The 21,946-nt window shown below is 49.3% G+C and overlaps 1 protein-coding gene across 5 annotated transcripts in view; it reads left to right on the top strand.

Annotated features, from left to right (window-relative positions):
* The window catches only part of Nckap5l (NCK associated protein 5 like), a 53,865-nt gene extending 44,747 nt beyond the window's left edge, over positions 1 to 9,118 (top strand). For all 5 annotated transcript variants that reach the window (XM_074083333.1, XM_074083332.1, XM_074083334.1 and 2 more), the window contains exons 7-13: positions 1,117 to 1,230; positions 2,198 to 4,824; positions 6,525 to 6,687; positions 6,955 to 7,036; positions 7,346 to 7,654; positions 7,744 to 7,886; positions 8,241 to 9,118. In XM_074083333.1, coding sequence (XP_073939434.1) covers positions 1,117 to 1,230; positions 2,198 to 4,824; positions 6,525 to 6,687; positions 6,955 to 7,036; positions 7,346 to 7,654; positions 7,744 to 7,886; positions 8,241 to 8,453 — 3,651 coding nt within the window. In that variant the 3' untranslated portion in view covers positions 8,454 to 9,118. The remainder of the gene's footprint in view (positions 1 to 1,116; positions 1,231 to 2,197; positions 4,825 to 6,524; positions 6,688 to 6,954; positions 7,037 to 7,345; positions 7,655 to 7,743; positions 7,887 to 8,240) is intronic.
* The last annotated feature ends 12,828 nt before the right edge of the window (positions 9,119 to 21,946 follow it).

Below are 21,946 nucleotides of genomic sequence, written 5' to 3'. Positions count from 1 at the left end.
TGTCCAAGGGCCTGAGAGGGTAGGTAGGCCCTCAAAGAAAATTCCTATAAGGAGTTGACATTGGACCTGGGCCTGGATGGACAGAAGATTCACAAAGAATACAGAGACTGAAGAGATTCCGTGTGGAAAGATGAGCATCAGCAAAGATTCAGGACACGGAGGCTTAGGGAGTGGCAAGCTATTCTGCTTGACTAGAGCAAAAGATGCATAAAAGGACGGTGAGTGAAAAGATCCAAAGATGGTTCAGGGGAAGAACCCTGAACCAGTCTGGTAGACCCACAGAGGAATTCAGATTTGGTTTCATGGATAGCATGCAAGCCTAGGAAACTTTTGAACACAAAGTTACTTTAGAGAAAAGAAAAGAAAAAGTTGAAGGGAGGAAGGAAGGAAAGGAAAGGAAAAAAAAATGCTTAACATCCTTGTACATGAGAGACTAAAAGGCTGCCAAACTGGGTCAAGGAGACTGACAGTGTCCAGGCCAGAACAGAAGATCCAAACTGAAGGAGTTGGCTGCAGATGGCCAGAGGCAAGGTCAAGACACAATGCAAATACAGGGTTTGAAGGCTGAGGGGAGCAAAGGCCAGGGAGGGGTCAAAGCTGACTCATACCCAGTTGAGATGAGATGCCTGGGAGAAGTAATCACATTCTCAGGGACAGAGAGAAGTGGCCCATGATGAAATCCTCCTTTTGCAATTGTGGAGTATATGTTTCACATGAGACCAGGTCAGGGACGCAAAAATAACACCTCCCTGCCATCTCTTTCCTAAGACCATCAATATCAGTTGTCTTGTAATCACAGGTGGTCAGAACAGGAAGGGACCTTCGTGGTAGCCCTCTTTGAAATAGGGAAGTCTCCCAGAAAAGTAAAGCATGCTGGGTTAGACTTGCCACCACCCTCTGGGCCCGGGGCACTCATCCTGAGGCTTGTCCCACTTGGACCTGCACTATTTTCAAATTTACATGTGCTGTGCTTTCTGGAGGCTCCTCTAACCAGCCATGGGGATGGTAGCAAGAGCTACACCTTGGGTCAGAAGATGTCCCTAGAGGGGTCCACCTGGATGAGAAAGCCTGGTTCTGAGGGGCCAGACAGCCACTCTGCTAATTCTCCCTCTGCAGATCCCACTCACCCCGCTCCAGCCACCATCAGAGCCACCAGCCTCCCCCTCCCTGAATGCTGCTGAAGGACCAGCCACCTCGCTGCCTCTGGGACACTGTGCTGGACAGAGAGAGGTAGGAGAGATAGGCAGAGGGGTCTGTGGCCCCCTGGCTACAGGCTGGTTGGTTGGTGCTCTACGACTGTTCCTAACAAGCTCCAGGGGAAGAGCTGTTTCCTGGGCACAGATTGTTGTCCAGGATGGAAGTGTGAACCCTCAGCTGTCAGCCTCATACCAAGAAAAACAGGTCCCACCCCCAGCCATTGGCCTGTGAGCAAATGTATTAGTAATGCAGTGAGAGTCATAGTTAACGCTTAGGGACTCGTTCCATACCAACACTGTGAGGGGCACCTTGGGACTCTTATTTTATGAGGTTAAACATAATTATCATCTCATTTTACAGATGATTCCATGAAGCTTAGCTGTCGAATAGCTTGCTGCAGATCATGTAGCGAGGAGAGACTGGGACTTGAGCCTACACTGTCTGACTCCAGAGTGGATGTAGTTAATTACTGTGCCTCACTCAAAAAGGGGTTGGGTAACAGCAGGGACGGATTCTCATGGAGTCATCCCCAGTCTCCTTTTGCTGGGGATCAGGACAGGGGTCATCTGTCTGACCAGTGAAGTCCTGGGCCTGCTTGCATGGTTGACTTAGGTCTCAGCCTTGTCATACCCTCTTCTTTTGTCTGTTTTTTTCTGGAGCCTGAAGAATGGACAGCCCTCCCTCCCTGGGGAAAACACAGAGGTCAGAGTTGTAGCTGGTTAGTCCTGCCCATCCAAACAGCATTGGGGATGGGAGGCTAGGATAACTAAGGAAATATAGGGTGCCCACCCTACCCCAGATGTGCCAGGTACAAGAGCTAGAGTAACCAGAGCCCAGCAACCCATAGGAAAGGTGAGCCATTATACCCCAAGAGCTATGAATTCCTTTTAGGGATACAGACACAGCTAGACCAGCCCTGTTAATGGTGTACTTGGTGGTGTCCAGCTCAGGGCCTGGGCCCAGCACAACATGCTAGCACAACATGCCTTCTCTTTGCCAGGTGTGTTGGGAGCAACAGCTGCGGCCAGGAGGCCCAGGCCCCCCACCTGCCCCACCCCCAGCGCTGGATGCTCTGTCACCGTTTCTTCGCAAGAAAGCCCAGATTTTGGAGGTGCTGCGAGCCCTGGAAGAGACGGATCCTTTGCTTCTGTGCTCACCTGCCACTCCTTGGCGGCCCCCAGGGCAGGGTCCCAGCTCCCCAGAGCCCATCAATGGCGAGCTGTGTGGCCCACCCCAGCCTGAGCCCTCATCCTGGCCCCCCTACTTGCTACTTGGCCCTGGTAATCTAGGAGGCCTACTGCACTGGGAGCGCCTCTTGGGAGGCCCAGAGGAGGAAGAAGGTGCTAGGCAGCCCTGGGGTCCTAGTAGGGCCCCTCCACCAGCCCAGGGCCCTAACTCTGGTCCACACTGTGCCCCAGGCAGCAGCTCCTCCTCCTCTTCTGACGAGGCAGGTGATCCCAATGAGGCGCCCAGCCCTGATACCCTTCTGGGTGCCCTGGCCCACAAACAGCTGAACCTGGGCCAACTTCTTGAAGACACAGAGACTTACCTACAGGCCTTTCTGGCCGGGGCTGCAGGCACACTCAATGGAGACCACCCAGGTCCTGGGCAGTCAACCTCCCCAGACCAGAGGCCCCCACAACTGTCCAAGTTCAAAGGCCTCCCGAAGTCAGCTTGGGGTGGGGGCACCCCAGAGACCAACAGGCTGGGCTTTGGTGCTACCTCAGAGGGCCAGGGGCCCCTCCCCTTCCTCAGCATGTTTGTGGGTTCAGGGGATGCCCCACTGGGCTCACGTCCTGGCCACCTCCACTCCTCATCTCAGGTGAAAAGCAAGCTCCAAATTGGGCCCCCTTCTCCTGGGGAAGCCCAGGGATCCCTTCTGCCCTCTCCAGCCCGAGGTCTCAAATTCCTTAAGCTGCCTCCAGCCTCAGAGAAGATCCCCAGCCCAGGAGGCCCCCAGCTTAGCCCGCAGCTCTCCAGGAATTCCCGAATCCCCTGTCGCAATAGTGGATCAGATGGCAGCCCTTCCCCACTGCTGGCACGCAGGGGTCTGGGTGGAGGAGAGCTGTCCCCTGACGGGGCACAGGGCCTGCCCAACAGCCCATCACCATGCTCCATGATCCCGGACTCTGCACAGCTCAGACCCCCCCAGTCAGCCTTGTCCACCACACTGTCCCCAGGATCAGTGGTGTCTCCCTGCTATGAGAATATCCTGGACCTCTCCCGGAGCACCTTTAGGGGACCTTCCCCAGAACCACCTTCATCCTCACTGCAGGTGCCCACCTACTCAGAGCTGACTTTGGAGGTACCACAGGCCTCAGAGGTCCTCAGAAGCCCTGGAGTCCTCCCCAGCCCTTGCCTCCCAGAATCCTGCTCCTATGGGAGCCCCCAGGAGAAGAGTCTGGACAAGACAGGCTCTGAGTCACCCCACCCTGGCCGCAGGACCCCAGGTAGCTCATCCAAGAAGCCTAGCCAGGGGTCAGGACGGCGACCTGGGGATCCTGGCTATATACCTCTGCGGGACAGACTAGCAGCCCTGGGGAAACTGAAGACAGGCCCCGAGGGGCCTCTGGGTCCAGAGAAGAATGGGGTGCCAGCCAAGCCTAGCACTGAGAAGTCCCGGGGACCAGGGAGGTCAGGGGAGAGTACTGGAGACATGGTTCCCCCCACGACCAGACCCCTTGAGCAGCCAGAAGCTAAGGGGGTCCTGCGGGGAGCAGTGGCCTTAGGTACAAGCAGCCTGAAGCAGCAAGAATCTGGACTTGGGGATCCTGGGGCCCGAGTCTACTCCTCCCACTCCATGGGGGCCCGGGTGGACCTGGAGCCTGTCTCACCAAGGAGCTGCCTCACCAAAGTGGAGCTGGCCAAGAGCCGGCTGGCAGGGGCCTTGTGCCCCCAGGTGCCCCGAATCCCTGCAAAAGTGCCAACCTCAGCCCCCAGCCTGGGCAAGCCCAGCAAGAGCCCTCACAGCAGCCCTACAAAGCTACCCTCCAAGTCACCCACCAAGGTGGTGCCCCGACCTGGGGGCCCCCAAGTCACCAAGGAGTCCCCCAAGCTTGATAAGGGGAAGGGCCAACCTTGGGCAGACTGTGACAGCTCCACAGGCCAGCCCACATCCCCAGTACCTGGCTCAGCTGACCCAAGCCAGGGACCTGAGGGGCCGGCCCCTCACTCAGCCATCGAAGAGAAGGTGATGAAGGGCATTGAGGAAAATGTTTTGCGGCTCCAGGGCCAGGAACGGGCACCAGGCTCTGAGGCCAAGCACCGCAATACCAGCAGCATCGCCAGCTGGTTTGGCCTTAAAAAGAGCAAGCTGCCAGCGCTAAACCGTCGCACAGAGGCCACCAAGAGTAAGGAAGGGGCCAGCGGGGGCTCCCCACACCGGAAGGAGGTCAAGATGGAAGCCCGGAAGTTGGAGGCTGAGAGCCTCAACATCTCCAAGCTTATGGCTAAGGCGGAAGACCTGCGCCGAGCGCTGGAGGAGGAAAAAGCCTATCTGAGCAGCAGAGCTCGCTCACGGCCGGGGGCCCCAGCCACAGGGGCCAGCCCAAGTCTGGGGCAGGTGCAAGGCCAGTTGGCTGGCATGTACCAGGGTGCGGACACCTTTATGCAACAGCTGCTTAACAGGTGAGGGCCTGGGACCAGTTGGCAGGTGCTTAGAGGGCTGGGGCACACCTGAGTTTGGATCTGGGACTGCCCTTTTAGGAGGTGGGGCTTCCCAGAGTTCAAGGAGGATAGGGTACCAGCACAGCACTAGGGGATGGGAGGAGATTAGTGACCTGGCCTGGAGGAAAGATAGGTACTCGAATCAGAAGTCTGGGGTTTCACCCCTGCTCCCCTCCTTGCTGGCCATTGTCATCACACCTGCTGATGCTAATTCATCTGAGTAGAGTTAATGCCCCCCCTTTTTTTTTTTTCAGTACTAGGGTTTGAACTCAGAGTCTACACCTTGAGCCACTCCACCAGCCATTTTTTTGTGATGGCTTTTTTTGAGATTGGGTCTCACAAACTATTTCCTGGGGCTGGCTTTGAACTGAAGTTCTCCTGATCTCTGCCTCATGAGCAGCAAGGATTACAGGCAAGAGCCACTGGCAATGATCCCCATTTTTAAGGTGCCTGCGTGTGGTAGTTAAGTGAATGCTAGATCCTAAATATGGCCTGATGAAAGCCTTTCTTGAAGAAAGGGCCCCTTCCCATTACCCTTTGGCACCTGCCACAAGGGGGATGATGGCTTAGAGAAGAGACCCACTCATCTTGGTGTTGCTGTGTCCCTACAGGGAGAAGATAAGCAAATGGCCCCAAGTAGGCATGTGAGGTTTGGACAGCAAGTGTGCTCAGAAGTTCCAAGAGAGCAAACAGGAGTGTTGTGCATAGACCAGGGTTCTGACCCAGGTAGTTTTGGAATAGGACTTCTCCCCTGTCCCTGCTGTTTCTCTGGGATTTTCCAGGGTCCCTGTCTGTTGCCAGTGTCAGGGGTGATTAAGAGAAACCCCTTCCCCCAGGATGAATGACAGTGAGTACCTCTCTAGGCCCAGCACCATTAGACAGTGTTAGGGTGATATATTAATCCACTTTTCACCACTGTAATGAAATAACCAAGGCAGGCTGCTTTATAAAGAAAAGAGAGGTTTCATGGTTCTGGAGGTATAAGGTGTAGGGGGTGCGTCTGGTCATGGCCTTCTTCCTGGAAGAATCCTGAGGTGGCGCAGAGCATCACATGGTAAGGGACAGGCAGTGTGAATATGTATGAGTGGTTCTGCTGGTCTTATAAAGCCATCAGGATTTTAACCATGGGGATTCTGCCCTAATGACCATGTCTAATCCTAATCACCATCCAAAGAACTCAGGGCCTTATGCTTGCTTGGCAGGCATCCTACCACTTGAGCCACATCCCCAAGTCCTTTCTTGCTTTAGTTATTTTGGAGATAGTTTTTTACCTGGACCCACCTGGACCTCAATCCTCCAATCTGTGCCTCCCACATAGCTGGGATGACACGTCTGCACCACCACGCCCAGCTTATTGATTGAGATTGGGTCTCACTAACTTTTTTGCCCAGGCTAGCCTCAAACTGTGATCCTCACAATCTCCACCTGCCAGGTAGCTGGGATTACAGGCATGTACCACCATACCCAGATCCCCAAAGGCTCCACTGCTAAATGCTATAGTCAGATTCTAAGTTTCTAGCCTCTTAATTTAATACTCACAATGTAAATTAAATTTCAACACCTGGAGCCTTGAGGGATACTCAAACTATATGCAAACCACAGCATCTGACACATCTGCTAGGTACCAACATCCCTCAGCTACATGTGCACTGTTGCCCTAGGGTGGATGGCAAGGAGCTGCCGCCCAAGAGCTGGCGAGAGCCCAAGCCTGAGTATGGGGATTTCCAGCCAGTGTCCACTGACCCCAAGAGCCCCTGGCCTGCCTGTGGGCCCAGGAATGGCCTGGTGGGCCCACTTCAGGGTTGCGGAAAACCTCCCAGAATGGTAAGTTCTTGGGCATGGACTGGGTAGAGGGCCTGGCTCTGTGGAGGGTCTCCTCCCTGGGAGCTGGAAGCTGCTGGGTGTGTTCATGGTCTGGGAGGGGACTGGAAGGGGAGAGGGGCTTTCTGAGAGCTAGGTGTCAGAACCATACTGTATGGGCCTTGATGCCCCCTACTCCCAGACTCCACACCCACATTCATACTCTCCAGAGGCACAGCAGGTTTTGGGGAAGGATGGGAATGGTCACCCAGGTCTCCTGTACCCACACAGCCTAGCAGCGAGCCAGGCGGACGAGAAGAGATGCCTTCGGAGGACAGTCTGGCAGAGCCAGTGCCCACCGCACACTTCACAGGTCAACAGGGTTGGGGACTGAGGATGGGAACTGCCCCAACCCCTCCCCACTTCACTCTTTCCTATCACCATGGCAGGTGCCAGGTCTTGTGTGCCATCTGCGTGCTCCGGACTAGGGGCTCCAGGGCTGAATGGGAATAATCTTCCTCCCTGCTTTCAGGGGTACTTGCTCAAATCCCAGGGCCAGTGGGGAGTCAGGAGCAGTTTCTGTGGGTCAGGAGGGCCCTGAGTGGAGTGGGGCCTAAAACTATAGAAAGAGGCAGAGGGGCCGAGCCTCCACCTTACCGTCCACATGCCCTCTCCTCCCCAGCCTGCAGCTCCTTGACTCGAACCTTGGACAGTGGCATTGGAACCTTCCCGCCCCCAGATCATGGCAGCAGTGGGACCCCCAGCAAGAATCTTCCCAAGACCAAGCCACCACGGCTGGAGCCCCCACCAGGGGTGCCCCCAACTCGGCCCCCAGCCCTTACCAAAGTCCCTCGCCGTGCACACACACTGGAGCGGGAGGTGCCAGGCATAGAGGAGCTGCTGGTGAGTGGGCGGCACCCCAGCATGCCAGCCTTTCCCGCGCTGCTCGCCACTACTCCAGGCCACCGAGGCCATCAGACCTGTCCTGATGGTGAGTGTCCTGGAAGGTGGGTGGGACGTCCCCAAACACGTCCTTGGGAGTTGGGCAATTCCATCCACTTTCTCTTTGTTCTTGGACAGATCCCTGTGAACACCCAGGCCCTGCTCCTCCTGTCCAGCTGGCTAAAAACTGGACCTTCCCCAACACCAGGGCAGCCAGCAGCTCCACTGACTCCTTCTTATGCCCACCCCGGCAGCTGGAGGGGCTGCCCAGGAACCCCATGGTGAGAATTGCAGAAGGGAAAGAGAAGAGGGAATGATGTGGGAAGACCAGGTTCTGTGGTGAACTGTATATAGCCTGTGTCCTGCCCTGTCCACGAGAAGGCTGAGGAAGCACCCCTTTGATGCCCCTCTAGGGCACCCACCCTACTTAGAGAAAAGGTTTCCATAGCTCCCTGGAAGCTTGGTAAGACTGCGTAGTTGTATCTCCAGCTTGCTTCCTCTAAAGAACACCCCATCTTGGTGGACCCCCTGAAGCACATTCACCAAGTGGGCAGAATACCCCTCAGAGCCCAGTACCTCTCACATTGGACCAGGAGGTAAGGAGGAGTGCCCTCTGAGCAGTCCCTCCTTTCCAGGCACTGCCCGTGGACCGAAAGCGGAGTCTGGAGCCCAGCCACCCATCCTCTATGCCCCAGGGCCCAGCATTTGGGGGCAGTCGCACCCCCAGCACATCGGATATGGGCGAGGAAGGCAGAGTGGCCAGTGGGGCTGCTCCAGGGCTGGAGACCTCGGAGTCCCTCAGTGACTCACTCTATGACTCATTGTCCTCCTGTGGGAGTCAGGGCTGAGGGGCTATGCCCACCATAAACCCCTCCAGAGGTGGGGACTCCAGACTGGACCTGCTCTTCATGCCCCATGGCTCAAAGCCAGAGGAGTCCTCCCTGAAGGGACCAAGGACGCAGGTGGATGAGAAGGTGACAGGGGTCCCTGACATACTCCACCGCTGCTGTGGATGAGATGACCATGCTCAGCTCAGGGAGAGACCCCACCCTTGGTCCCTTCACTCACCCAGAGTAAGGCTCATCCTTTAAGGGACTTGGGGGGGGTTTCAAGGCCACTCTTTCCAGCCCTCCTAGCTCCCACTTCAGGCTGAGCCATCTTGTGGTGCTGGGCTTCCTGCCCACCAGCTGTGCCATCTCTGCCCAACCTGGCTGCTCCCCTGCTCCAAAGCCCCCATGGGGCCACTATGAAGGCCCTGTGCCAGTGGGGTTTGGGGTTGATGGGGACAAGTTGCCTTTTCTCTCTGCCCTGGTCCTTCCTGCTGTCTGGATGGTGCTGCCCTCCCCTGCCCCATGTCTTTGGGGTCTGTCTTTTTGTTGTTTTTATATTAAAGCGCCTGCCCAGTCCCCACCCCCCAACCCGCACTGCAGTTAATTTATCTGTTAAAAATGCGGCTGCTCTGCTTCCAGCCTCTGCTTCTGCAGTATCCCTAATAAACATGGAGGCCCTTCTCTTCCTTGACTTGGTTTGTTGTGTGACAGGACTTGGGTGGACAAGTGGGTGAGTACTGCATGGGCACCAGGCTGAGAGGATGCCTCGAAACCTTGTGAGACAGCACTCCACAGGGGAGCTGGCTTTAGTCACCTTAGCAGATAACTATGGGTTGGAGAAATGGGACTTAGGCCTGGAGCTGCACCTAATGTTGGGGGATTCCTCTGACCCAGCACCAGGTGGGACAGAAGGGTGGGCATCCCTTTGGAGAGGGAGGTGGGAAGGAAGACTGTCGGTGTGCACTCAAGCTCCTGCATGTATCAGGTGGTGTGGGCAAGCCAATTCGGAGAGTCAGGCTGAAGGGTAGAGTTAACTGTAGCCTCCTGTTGCCATGAAGTGAAGTGAAACCCAACTGGGTCTCAAACTGTTGTCACCTTCAAATCTCTTCTCAGGTTTAGGGAAGTGGATCTGGGAAAAACCCAGTTTCTACCTCAGAAGTACCTTCAGCTCTGAAACTTTCAGTTCGGGAAAGGACAGGCCAGAAATGAGAACCTGGGAAAGAGTCCAGGTTTCCAGGAGCTATTTCAGATTCTCTCTGGACTTCCTGTTAGAAATGGAACTGGGCAAAGACCTGCAGGTGAATGAGGGGCAGCCAGCCCAGCTGAGAAAGTCCTCCTTTCCAGGTCACAAGGTGTGACATGACTTGTCCAAAACTCCCTAATGTAGTCTATGCTGGCCACCTTCCATGACATTCAGCTCTGAAGGCCTCCTGGAATTATGGCTGGGACTCTGGACAGCTTGTGTGTGTGTGTGTGTGTGTGTGTGTGTGTGTGTGTGTGTGAGAGAGAGAGAGAGAGAGAGAGAGATACAAGGTGAACATGTCCATGTTGGTAACACAGGCTTTTAATTCGGGGGTCAGTGGAACCTGACTGTATGACTGGGCGTGAGGATGGCAGCACCTCCCTTTATACTAGCTCCTTCTAGCAGCAACTCTCCTCCCTCCATGTGCTCCCTGAGAGCAGTGAAATTACTCCCTCAGCCACACCTGCCATACTGGCCAGATTCATGATTCCTAATCTTCACTCCTGGCCTGGAAGCAGCATCATGGAGGCTCAGGAACATCAGTGATTGCCCAGGAAGAGCGGTGGTAGAGCCTGATAGGGGTGCCCCCCAAACCCGTCAGCCATGCCATCTCTGCCCAGACTTAATCTCCAGCTTCCTGTTAGTCTGTGAATCATTCCTAACAGGCAGAGGTTTCTAGCACTAGACCAGAAGGCAAGAGTCTTCACTTGCCAAGGCTGGTTTCCTTCTGAAATCAGCATCCTTTCTCTGAACCTGGTGTTCCTCATCTGTATAGTAGATTAGGAAGTTAGTTGGGCGAGCTGGTTGCTTAGCCTTCTACTTTTCCTATCCTCTCAGGCATCTGGCCTCTCCCATCCTTTCCCTTAGTTAGGTGTCATCATTGAAAAACCTAAAAGACTCAGAGAAGGGTCAAGTATGATGTTGGTTTTGTTTAAAAGTCAGGATCCCATTTTACCTTGTCCTTCCACTTCTGAGTTTTCTCTCCCAGTACCCCTTTGCTTTATTGGCTTAAATATAATCCTACCAAGCTGCACAGCTCCTCACAGGTGGGCTCAAAGAAGTCTGCATCCTCCTAATTTCTTACTTGCCCTTTTCCTCTTTCAAGCCCTTTTCTCTGCTTAAATCTGATGGATTACCTCATTTCTTAATTAGGACTGAATTGTTTGCCTGCAGGATGTTTTTCCAATTTCCTTTCCAGGAAAGAGTTTGGCATGGTGGGTTTGATTCCCCCCACTGCCTCTTCCAAGCCGATACCAAGGGTCCATCCACATTTTTCTCACCAGGGTCTGATCAGTCTGCTGCTGAGCTCTGTTCTCTTGTGTTTGCAAATGTAAGAGGTCACCTTGGTCCCTGGAGTAGTGCAAGCTTACTGGAGAAATGTCCCTTATCAGGCACCAGGGGAAGGTCGGTAGCATCAGCCACACCTGGTCCCTGGAGGCAGCTTTGCCCACCAACTGCTCCCCTGCCTGATCCCAGACATGCTGCTGAGACACTGGCCATAGGTAAGCCATCCAGAGTCCACACGACCGTATAGGCCCTTCACACAGACCCAGTGTTCTGGACCAAGAATCTGAACCAGTTCTGTGGAGGGGGGTACACAGGCACATTGACACTCCAAAAAACTTTTTTTTTTTTTTTTTTTTTTTGATGGCAATGTTGTTTGAACTCAGGGCCTCACACTTGCTAGGCAGGTACTCTAATGACTTGAGCCACTCCACCAGCCCTGTTTTTTTGTGATGATTTTTTTCAAGATAGGGTCTTGTGAACTATTTTCCTGGCTTGGCCTCGAATGGCAATCCTCCTGATCTCTGACTCCTGAGTAGCTAGGATTGCAGGCATGAGCCACCCACACCCGACTCAGAAAACTCAATTTCTTCTTGCACTTCAGAAACGCCTTTTGCTAAAAGACCACGTGATCCTTGCTGGGACAGAAGACTTCCTATCTCAGTTTGCAAACATCTGCTTGCAGAATTAGGGTGACCTCACTAATCTCTCTGAGCACAATGGGTGAATGTTTGCTGAACCATTGCACAAGACCTTTTCTACTGGGTTTCCCAAATAAAGGAATCCCAAACTGCCAGACACCTGCCCATCCCCCAAATGGCATCAAGGAATCAGTACTCTGTCTTTTGCAGAAAATATCCCAGAATTGTTAATGGATTGCTAGTGGTTTCATTGCCTTATTTACCCTTTTCTAAATTTTTCTACAAATAGTATGTTTTGTTTGTTTTCTTTATCCAAATAGTTTTAAAACTAGACATGTTGGTACACATCTGTAATCCCAAGTACTGGGGCGGGGGTCAGGGGGAGGGTCACAGAGACAGGAGGACTAAGTTTGGAGGCAGCCCAGGCAAAAGGTAGCAAGACCCTGTCTCAGAAACAAAAGCACACAAGTTTTTGTTTTAGCATAGTTCAAGTGGTAGAGCACATGCATGAGGCCCTGGGTTCAATCCCCAGTACTGGAGGGAAAAAAAAAGATTTAAAAATATGAACTGCAGCAAACTCTCTCTCTCTCTCTCTCTGTCTCTCTCTCTCTCTCTCTCTCTCTCTATATATATATATATATATATATGTGTGTGTGTGTGTGTGTGTATATATATGTATATATGTATATATATTCCATTCTATAATCCTGTGTGACTTAATTCAAGCATATAAATAATTTTTAAAGCCACATGAATTTAAAGTAAATACAGGTGCCAGGAGTGGTGGCTCACATCTGTAATCTTAGCTACTCAGAAGGTGGAGATTGGGAGAATCAAGGTTTGAGGTCAGCCCAGACAAAAAAAAAATACAAAACCCCATCTCATTAAATTAGCGGGGCACCGTAGTGCTCACCTGTCATCTCAGCTATACCAGAAGCATAAATAAGAATCTTGGTCCAAGCCAGCCCAGGCATACATGTGAAACCCTATTCAAAAACTAACAAAAGCAGGGTTGGTAGAGTGGCTTAAGTAGTAATAGTGTCTGCCTAGCTAATGTGAAGCCCTGAGTTCAAATCCCAGTGCCATTAAAAAAAAAAAAGAAAATGGACATAGATAAAAATTTGCCAGGCAATAATGCCTAGCTACTCAGGAGGCAGAGATCAGGAGGATCATGGCTCAAAGGCAGCCCGGGGAAATGCTTCATGAGACCCTATCTTGAAAAAAACCCATCACAAAAAAGGGCTGGTGGAGTGGTTCAAGTTACAGGCCCTCAGTTCAAACCCTAGCACTGAAAGAAAAAAAAAAAAATGAGAGGGCCTGACTAGCAAATGCAAGGCCTAACATACACCTAAAACAAATAATTAAAAAGTAGGACTGGAAGTGTGCCTTAAGCAGTAGAGCACCTGTTTTGCAAGTATGAAGTCCTGAGTTCAAACTCCAGTCCCCCCGCCCCATCCCGACACACACACACAAGTAACTGAAGCCAGGTAAAGTGGCATACACCAGTACTACCAGGATTTGAAAGGCTGAGTCAGGAAGATCATGAGTTCAAGTGCAGTCTGGGTTATGTAACAAGACTGTCTCAAAAAAAAAAGGAATTGCCGAGTATTCACGCCTATAATCCTAGCTACTTGGGAGACAGAGATCAGAAGGATCACTGTTAGAAGCCAGCCTGGGCAAATAGTCCAAGAGAACCAATCTCAAAAATACCCAACACAAAATCACAAATAGGGCTAGCAGAGTACCACCAAAAAAAAAAAAAAAAAGAGGAAAGGAATTGAAATTGGAATGTTATACTGTTATACAAGGAAAAGGAATTATCTCCCTCATACTCTGATCCTACAGCGTCTCTCTGCAGACAATCAGTTATTAGTAATCCTTTCAGATGTAAAATGCACTTACAGATAGCATATTTATATATATTACCTTTTATTAAATAACATTATTCTGTAGTTACTGATTTGCTGCTTCCCTTTAGCATTTAGTCATATATCTTGAAGATCTTTCCAGACTATCCATGTTATGCATGGTGTTCCATTGTATGGATGCACTGTATTTTGCCATGACAAACAATGCTGCAGTGAACATCACATATGTATCTTTGACCACTTATGTATTTGCATAAAAAAATTCCTGTAAATGGAATTACTCTATTGTCATAGAGTATGCTCAGTTTAAATTTGTGCGTGTGTATGTGGTGCTGGGGTTTGAACTCAGGGCCTCAGGCTTGTTAGGCAGGCACTCTACCACTTGAGCCCCTCCACCAGCCCTCATTTTAAGTTTTTTATAAAAATTAATAAATTGCACTCCCACTAATAATGTAGCAGTGGAACTATCTCCCCACATTTTCCACATCATTGAGCATTATCAAATTTTCTGTTCTTAGTCAATTTGATAGGAGCAGGAGATCACATAGCATCTTGTAACCCTATGTAGGGATCGTGGTTTTTACTCAGAGCAGAATGAGGAACACTGCAGAGAAATGAAAATATGGAGGGCAAGTATAGAAGCAGGAGACTGTAAAGAGTTCTCTTCAGTAACCCCCACGGGAGATGGTGGTGGCCTGGGCCAGGGCAGCAGTAGAGACATAGACTCTGCTAAGGTAATTGATGTGAGGGAGAGAGAAGAGCCAAGGATAACTCCAAGGGTTTGGGAGCAAGTAGAAGGGGGTCATTGTCATTAACTGATAAGGGGAAGACTGAACAGAACAACCTTGGGGGAAGGAAGATCAAGAGTTAAGTGTTGGACATGCTAAATTCAAGATGCCTATTGGACAACATCCAAGGGAAAATGTGGAGTAAGCAGTTGGTTATAGAAGTCCAGGGTTTAGAAAAGAGTCCTGGACTGGAGATTTAAACTAGTAAGCCATCAGCATATGGATCTATTTAAAGCCAGAGGACTAGATGACATCACTAAGGGAGGAAAGATCTGAGTCACGAACCCTCCATGTTTTAGCGGTCAGGGGAAATGAGGAGGAAATGGCAGAGGAGACTGAGAAAGTGGCAACAGAAAAATGTGGAGTCCTGGACATAAGTGAAAGAAATGTTTCCAGAAAGAGTAAAATACCAGCTCTCAGATTCTGCTAATGTGTCTGGCAAAATGAGAATTAAACAGTGAGAAGCTGTCTCAAAAAACAAAACAAAACACAGAAAAACAGTAAGGGCTGGGGATATAGCTCAGTGGTAGAGTGCTTGCCTAGTTCGTGCAAGATTCATCTTGAATTTTCCCCCATGCCCTGGAATCAGCTATTTTTCCAAAGAGCTCTGGTTTCTTTTGTAAGGAATATTTAAAAATCAAGATCTGGAGGCCAGTTTTGCTTGCTACTACTAGAATGTTGCTGCTCCCAGGCTCTGAAAGTGTTTCTTAAATATAGAAGAAATTAAAGCATTCTCCTTTTTTGGGAGGAGAGGGTGCTGGGGACTGAACCTAGGCCCTCATGCACGCTAAGCACTGAGCTACATCCCCAGCTCCTGTTCTTGTTGTTTTAAGGCATGGTCTCACTATGTTGTCCAGGCTGACCTTGAGTCTCAGGTGACCCTCCTGCCTCAGCCTCTGGAGTAGCTGAGACTACATGTGCATGCCAGGATGAAAGCATATTTTTATGCTCATGGGAATAATAAAATAGAGACTATTTGATGGTGCAGAAGAGAGAAGAGGGAATTGCCAGGCTCTAATGCACAAGTGGCTTTAAATAGCATTCACAGGTACTAGAAAGGGGATGACACCGAAATAGTAGTTGAATAGATGATGGGTGTCTACTTACAGAAGTACTTCTCTGATTGCTTTTATTGTCTCAAGGGAAATATCAAGATCATCAGCTAAGGAAGGATGGGAGAAGGAACTGTTGGAAGTTTGAGAAGAGAAATTATGAGTAGTTATCTAACTCAAAAAAGGGGCTGCACAAGGGAAGATAGTAGGATTACCAGGCAGCACAAAGGGTCTGCTCGAGGTGATTAGGGATTTAAGATGAGTCTTACAAACAAGAATGTGTGTTGATTTCCTTCTCCTTCCATGTCAGACACAGAAGAACTAGTGAGTGGGATTAGCCAGGGCTGCCAACTTGCCAATTGAATACAACAAAGGAGGGAGAGCTAGCAGGGAATTGAAGGTGTGAGCTGGGGAGTGAGTCTGTTAATTAACTGTGGAGTATAAATTGCATAAAGAGAGAACAATAAAGGAGGGGCATAAAAGAGGCAGGACCCATAGGCTGCAGTTCCGTCCTGGTGGGATGAAAAGAATTTTAGAGATAGAGTTGTAGTAGGGATGGGTTAGAGAGATACTGGGAAAGAAATCACGTGGTGGTCAGAGAGCAGGATGCATGAAATTGAGTATGGGGGTGTTAAGGGTTGAAATTTGTTCCTCTCCCCAGAAAAAGTTGAAGTCCTAACTCCAAAAATCTGAGAAGGTGACCTCATCTGAAAGTAAGGTCTTTAGAGAGGCAACCAAGTTAAAATGAGGTGATTATAGTAGACCCTAATCCAATTTGACTGGCACCTTTGGAGAAGAGGTTATGTCCCTTCACTGGGCCTCAGTGCTAGGAAGGGCTCAGTGGAAAGCCTCCAAGAAATGGGAACAGAGTTAGGATGGTGCAGCGCTATTTGAGGACTTGAGTGTGGGCCACAAGGGATCATCATGTACCACTGGGAGGAGCGACAAAACATGGTGGCCATGTTTAGCAGTTTGCTATAGAGGGACTCACTTTTGAACCTTTTGATTTCATGTGGAGAGAGAAAGTGGTAAAGATGTAAAAAGTGTTTGCTGCTGATGGAGGAGAGGGGCCAGGCTAAGGACTACACAGGGTTTCCAAAGGAGACCGGAGTCCACTGGAGGCAGGAGGCCAGGAATCTCCATGGCACTGACCTGTAAGGAAGTGGAACTTCTGTGGTTGCAGCTGCTTTCTCTTAGCAGGTGCAGAGGCCTGGTTCCAGGCCTGCAGAAGCAAGATTGTGGGCTTAATCCAAGGATAGGCTTTGCTGATGAGGGAGCTGAAGTAGCTGGAGAGAGGCTAGGTGAGGTGATCCACAGCCTCTTGCTTGTGTGTTAATAGTAATATATGATAACATTTGGGCAATACCTGTAGTACTACCTCACAACAACCTTTTTAGGTATTTAGGTGTTCTGGTTATCTCCATTTTAATACAACTGAGTGAGGGTCAGAGAGCTTCAATGACTTGCTCAAGGTCAAAGCCTATCTGTGGAATAGCTGTGATTCAAGCCTACGCAGTTCGGCTCCAGAGCACATTCAAACTCCCAACAAAAGGAAAGTGTCACCAGCAGGACACTGAAAGAAGTATGATCAAGTGGAAAGGACCAAGGGGCAGGATTGGACTCTCAAAGCAAACAAAGCACAGGTGGGAGGAGGAAGAGGCTGTGAGAGCTGGAAGGATGTGGTGTGGTCTGAGAGGAGCAAAGGAGACTTTCCCATCCCATGCAGCTGGCTGAAGTGAGAGAGGTGAAAGTTGCCAGAGGTCGAGAAGTGATGGTGGAGGGTCAGCCACAGGAACCATTTGCGCAGGATTACAGATGTGAGCCACCAGCACCTGGCCAGGAGTTATTTTTAAATAGTAAATATAAGTTTACCACACAGGTTCTGTTTTCCATTCTAAAAACAACACATTTATTCCAGAGCAATTGGGAAAATATTTCCACTAGATGGTGCAATGGAGGTAGCGCCTATCTGGGAGGTTTGCAGGGCTGTACTGTCACTCTGTGGTGAGAGGAGAAAATACAGGGTGTCCTTCTTTCGCCACTCCTGACCAGGCACCAAATACTAAAACCCATCTCCTACACTCACCTCAAGCTCTGGACAAAGTACAGAGGATGTGAATATAAACTCTCATCCATTCATCCGATTCTCCTGGAGCTAACCCTGCCAGTCCTGCCCCTCAGCCTGGAATCTTGGGGACACAATTCCTATTGCCAGGAATATAGATGGTGTTGGCAAGGGCAGGATGGACTCTGGGTCTCATTTGCTTCTCTCTTCTCCACTCTTTTGAGGTCAGGACACTCTGCGGGTGACCTTCCTCCCCATGACAACTTCATTTCATTTCCTCATTCAGTCATGTTGTTTCTATAACAAACATTTACTGGGCACCCTGGAGGTGTGAAAACTGAGCCAGACCATGGGGACCCAGAGGTGGGTGTGGCCCCCAGTGCTAGTGGGTGGCGCTGCAGTCCTCAGTGAGCATGGTGCTATGATGGAGGGTGTGTGCAGGTGCGATGGAGGCCCCAGAAAGAGCTCTTCGACTAAGTGTTGGGGAGAAGGCTTTCCAGACAGATTAAAACAGCTTCCCTAGGCTCCTTAAGTGATGAGGCTCCTGGGGTACCCAATGGAACCTCAGCTTTATGAAAAGCTAAGATAACACCTTTAGCTCCAGCTAAGTTGTTGCCACACTATGGTTCCAGCCCTGTGTGCAGAGTATCACAGAGAGCTCCATTGTGTGCAATGTGTGCAACTGTATGCGCTCATCTAAGGAAGGATAGTTGGATTGTTTCCAGTTTTAGCCTGTTACAAATGCAGCTTCTCAGAACATTTACATCCATCTTTTGTGGAAACACCAAGTTTTATTTCTCTAGGATAAATTGCTGAATCGAATGGTTCACGTTTGATTTGTAAGAAACTGCTGTTTCTCTCCCTCCCCCACACCCTACCCCTCACCCCAAGGTCTTGCCAGAACTTACAATCCTTCTGCCTCGGCCTCCCAAGTGCTGGAATTACAGATGTGCACCACCATGTCCAGTTTCAAAAGATAACTTTTAAAGATATAAGCACAATTTCTTTAATATTATTAACTGTCTAGTGAGTATTTGTATTATTTATTGCTGTGTAACATGCGGTTTAAAACAATGATAAACATGTTTACTTTTATTTTTTATCTTTTTATTTTTTTGTTTTGGGGATTGAATCTACCATGGTTCTATACATTGCTGGGCAAGTGCTCTACCACGGAGGTACATCCCCAGCTCCTCCTGTTTTCCTTTAACCATAAACACTCATAGTTACTGTGGGTCAGGAATTCGGAAACCAATTAGCTGGGCAGTTCTGGCTCAGTGTCTCATAAACTACTGTCCCCTGGAAGTTCAGCCTAGAGGACCTGCTCCCCAGCTGGTTTGTTCTTATCTGCCAGTGGTTGTTGCCAGAAGGCTCTGATCCCTTCTTAAAGGCTCCCCACAGGATGCCTTGAAAACCTCAGAACCTGGGCTTGATTTTCCCATAGTCAGTGATCCCAGGAGCCAAGGAGGAAGCCACACAGGCTTCTGCAGGGGTCCCTTGGCCATACCCGCCAGCCTGCTTCAGCGTGGGAACCCGCAAGGGCACAAATATCAGGATTTTGAATTGGAATTCAGATTGCCCCAACTGTCTGTCTGTCTGCCTGGCCATCTGTTTTTCTCTCTTTCAGAGGTGGTTTATTTGAATCAAGATCCAAATTTTGTTGATGTGGCACATAAGTGCCTTTTAACCTCTAGGTTCCTTCTCCTCTTGTTTTTGCAATCCTCCCGTCTCAGCCTCCCTAGTGCTGGGTTACAGGTGTGCACCAACATGCCCCAGTGGTCTTTGCCATTGTGTGTACATTGTTTGGGCCACCTCTGCACCCCTCACCCACCTTTTGCCATTTTTAAAATGAGAAAAGCCCGGTTGTTTGTCTTTAATTTTTTCTGGGGTTTTTTTGTCTGGTTGGTTGGTTTTTGGGTTTTTGGGGGTTTTGTTTGTTTTTGGTTTTTTGTATTGGGGCTTGAATTCAGTGCCTACACTTTAAGCCACTCCACCAGCCCATTTTTGTGATGGGTTTTTTTAAGCTAGTGTTTCACGAACTATTTGCCTGGGCTGGCTTCAAAGGAGAGCCTCCTGATCTCTGCCTTCTGAGTAGCTAGGATTACAGGTGTGAGCTACCGGCACCTGGCCAGATTTTTCTGTTTTTAAAAATTATTTTTCTCGGACTGGCGGAGTGACTCAGCAGTAAAAGCGCCTGCCTAGCAAGCAGGAAGTCCCAAGTTCAAACCCCAGTGTTGCCAAAAACAAAAAATAAAATAAATAAATAAATATCTATCTATCTATCTATCTATATATATATATTCTCTCTCTCTCTCTCTCTCTCTCTCTCCCCCTACAGTGCTGGGGATTGAACCCAGGGCCTCACACATGCTAGGCAAGCACTTTACCACTGAACTACATCCTAGGCCCTATAATTACTTTTAAATTGACGGACAAAATTATATGTATTTAAACCAGGCACATTATCCCAGAACTGAAAGGTTAAGGCAAGAGGATTTTGAATTCAAGCCAACCTAGACTACATAGTGAGACACTGTCTCAAAACAACAAAAAAATTGTATGTTTATCATGTACTACATGAAATCTATATATGTCATGGAATGACTGGATTGAGCTAATTGACATTTGTTTTACATCACAGTTACCTCTGTGTTTGTGATACTGGGGATTAAAAAAAAAAAAAAAAACAGGGCCTCTAGCATGCTAGACAAACATCCTACCCTCCATTTTTCTCAGTGTTCCACTTACTGGGTTTGGTTGATTGCATATGCATGACGCTACTTAAAATGTACCCCTGATCTAGCTTTCCTGTGAACTGGGGCTTAGATCTAGAACTTCATATGATTCAGATTTAATTTTTTCATAAGAAAACTTCATTGGTAGTGTTTACTTCCCTCAGGAGGTAGGCATGTCAGGTTGACTCTGTAAATATGCTAATGGCTACTAATTATCATCACGTAGCTTCGTTATTTCATCAGAGGTTTACAAAATAGGAATAAATTAGCCTTATAATTGTTTCATTTGTGAGTTGGAATATTTTCTTTTTTGAGACAGGGTCTCACTATGTACCCAAGGCTAACTATAACTCTCAATCCTCTTGCCTCTGCCTCCTAAGTGCCAAGATTACAGGTGTGGGTCCCATAAATTGGAATATTTCTATGGAAACAAACTTTCACTTCCTGAAGTCTACTTCATATAGAAAAGAAAGGATAAGTGCTTGTTTATTTCCCTTTATCAACAAACATATGGCCAGTTTCTAGCATCCTCCAAAGGTGACCAATAATATGTATTAAAAATAAAACCGTGAATTTACAGATTTGAAAACATTTAGTTGGGCGTGATGGCACATGCCACTAATCCCAGCACACTGACGAGGAGGATCACAAGTCTGAGGCCAACCTGGGCTACATAGCAAGACCCTGCCTCAGAAAACAAAACAATAAATCAATAAATTTGATTTTAATCCATTGTAGTTCTAATTCTTATTAATGCTCAAATTGTCCCATCTTTGGCCAGTAGCAACCTCCTTAGGTTTACCTGAGTCCTCTTGAATAATGAAATGCTACCTTTGCTGCTTTCCAACATGTTCCAAGCTTATTTAGTACATTTCCTGCCACTGACCTCTTCACACTGGATCCTTTCAGTGAGGATAGAGACCTCAGTCTGGGCATTGACAAGTAATTGCCTTTCTTCTGGCCTCTCTTCCCTTTCTCCAGTCTCCAGGGTATAAAACACAAATCTGACCACTCCTTACTCAAGGTCCTTCAGGGCTCTGTTGCCCTCAGGACAGTCAGCTCCTGAGCACCTGCACCAGGTCCCTACCTATTTCCTACTAGTCTCCTCAAGCCAGCACGCCTACCTTTTCAGTCTCCTGCCCTCTCCACAATGGATCATGCTGCTGTGCCTGGTCTCATGCTGATCCCTTGGCCTGAAAACCTCCACTCCCACAGCCTTTCCTAATTGTTTCTTCCCTCTTACTTTGATTTAACCTTCGATTAACCCTTAGCTCAGTATCATCTCCAACATGCTCTCCCTAATGCACAGGGCCAAGCTTTATCTCCCAGTTGTCCCACAGCCCTAGGTGTTTGCCCATTCTAACACGAAACTCTCCTGCACTGTTAGCAGGAAATGACTACCAAGCAGGAAGTCTTATCCACCTTATCCCTGTATTTGGGAGGTCACTCCCACCAACCCCATTTCTGTGGCTCCCATCTTCCTCACTCTGGTGCAGGCCTGCCAAGTCCACCAGGTATGAACTGAGCTGCTCTGTTATCCTCTTCAGCTTAATGGGTAATTGGTGAGGGAAGAGAGTGTGTTCACTCTTCAGAGCTAGTTACATAGATTTGGGGTGAAGATTTCACTAAAACCCCTTCACTTTTTCCTCTCCACCATAGCCAATAGTATGTAGGTCAGGATGCAAAGGATGACAGCTGCCTCAGAGGACTAGCTTTAGTGTTACCTACATAGTATAAAAGAGCAGGGACTCAGGGGACAGTGTGCTTATCTGTATGGATGTCTGCTGCTAACTGATCACATGTAGTAAATACACCATCTTCTTAGGCTATTGGGA

Source organism: Castor canadensis, chromosome 8, assembly GCF_047511655.1.
Source record: "Castor canadensis chromosome 8, mCasCan1.hap1v2, whole genome shotgun sequence".
NCBI lineage: Eukaryota > Metazoa > Chordata > Mammalia > Rodentia > Castoridae > Castor > Castor canadensis.
The sequence above is the reverse complement of the archived record's forward strand: the minus strand, read 5'-3'. Positions and strand labels throughout refer to the sequence as shown.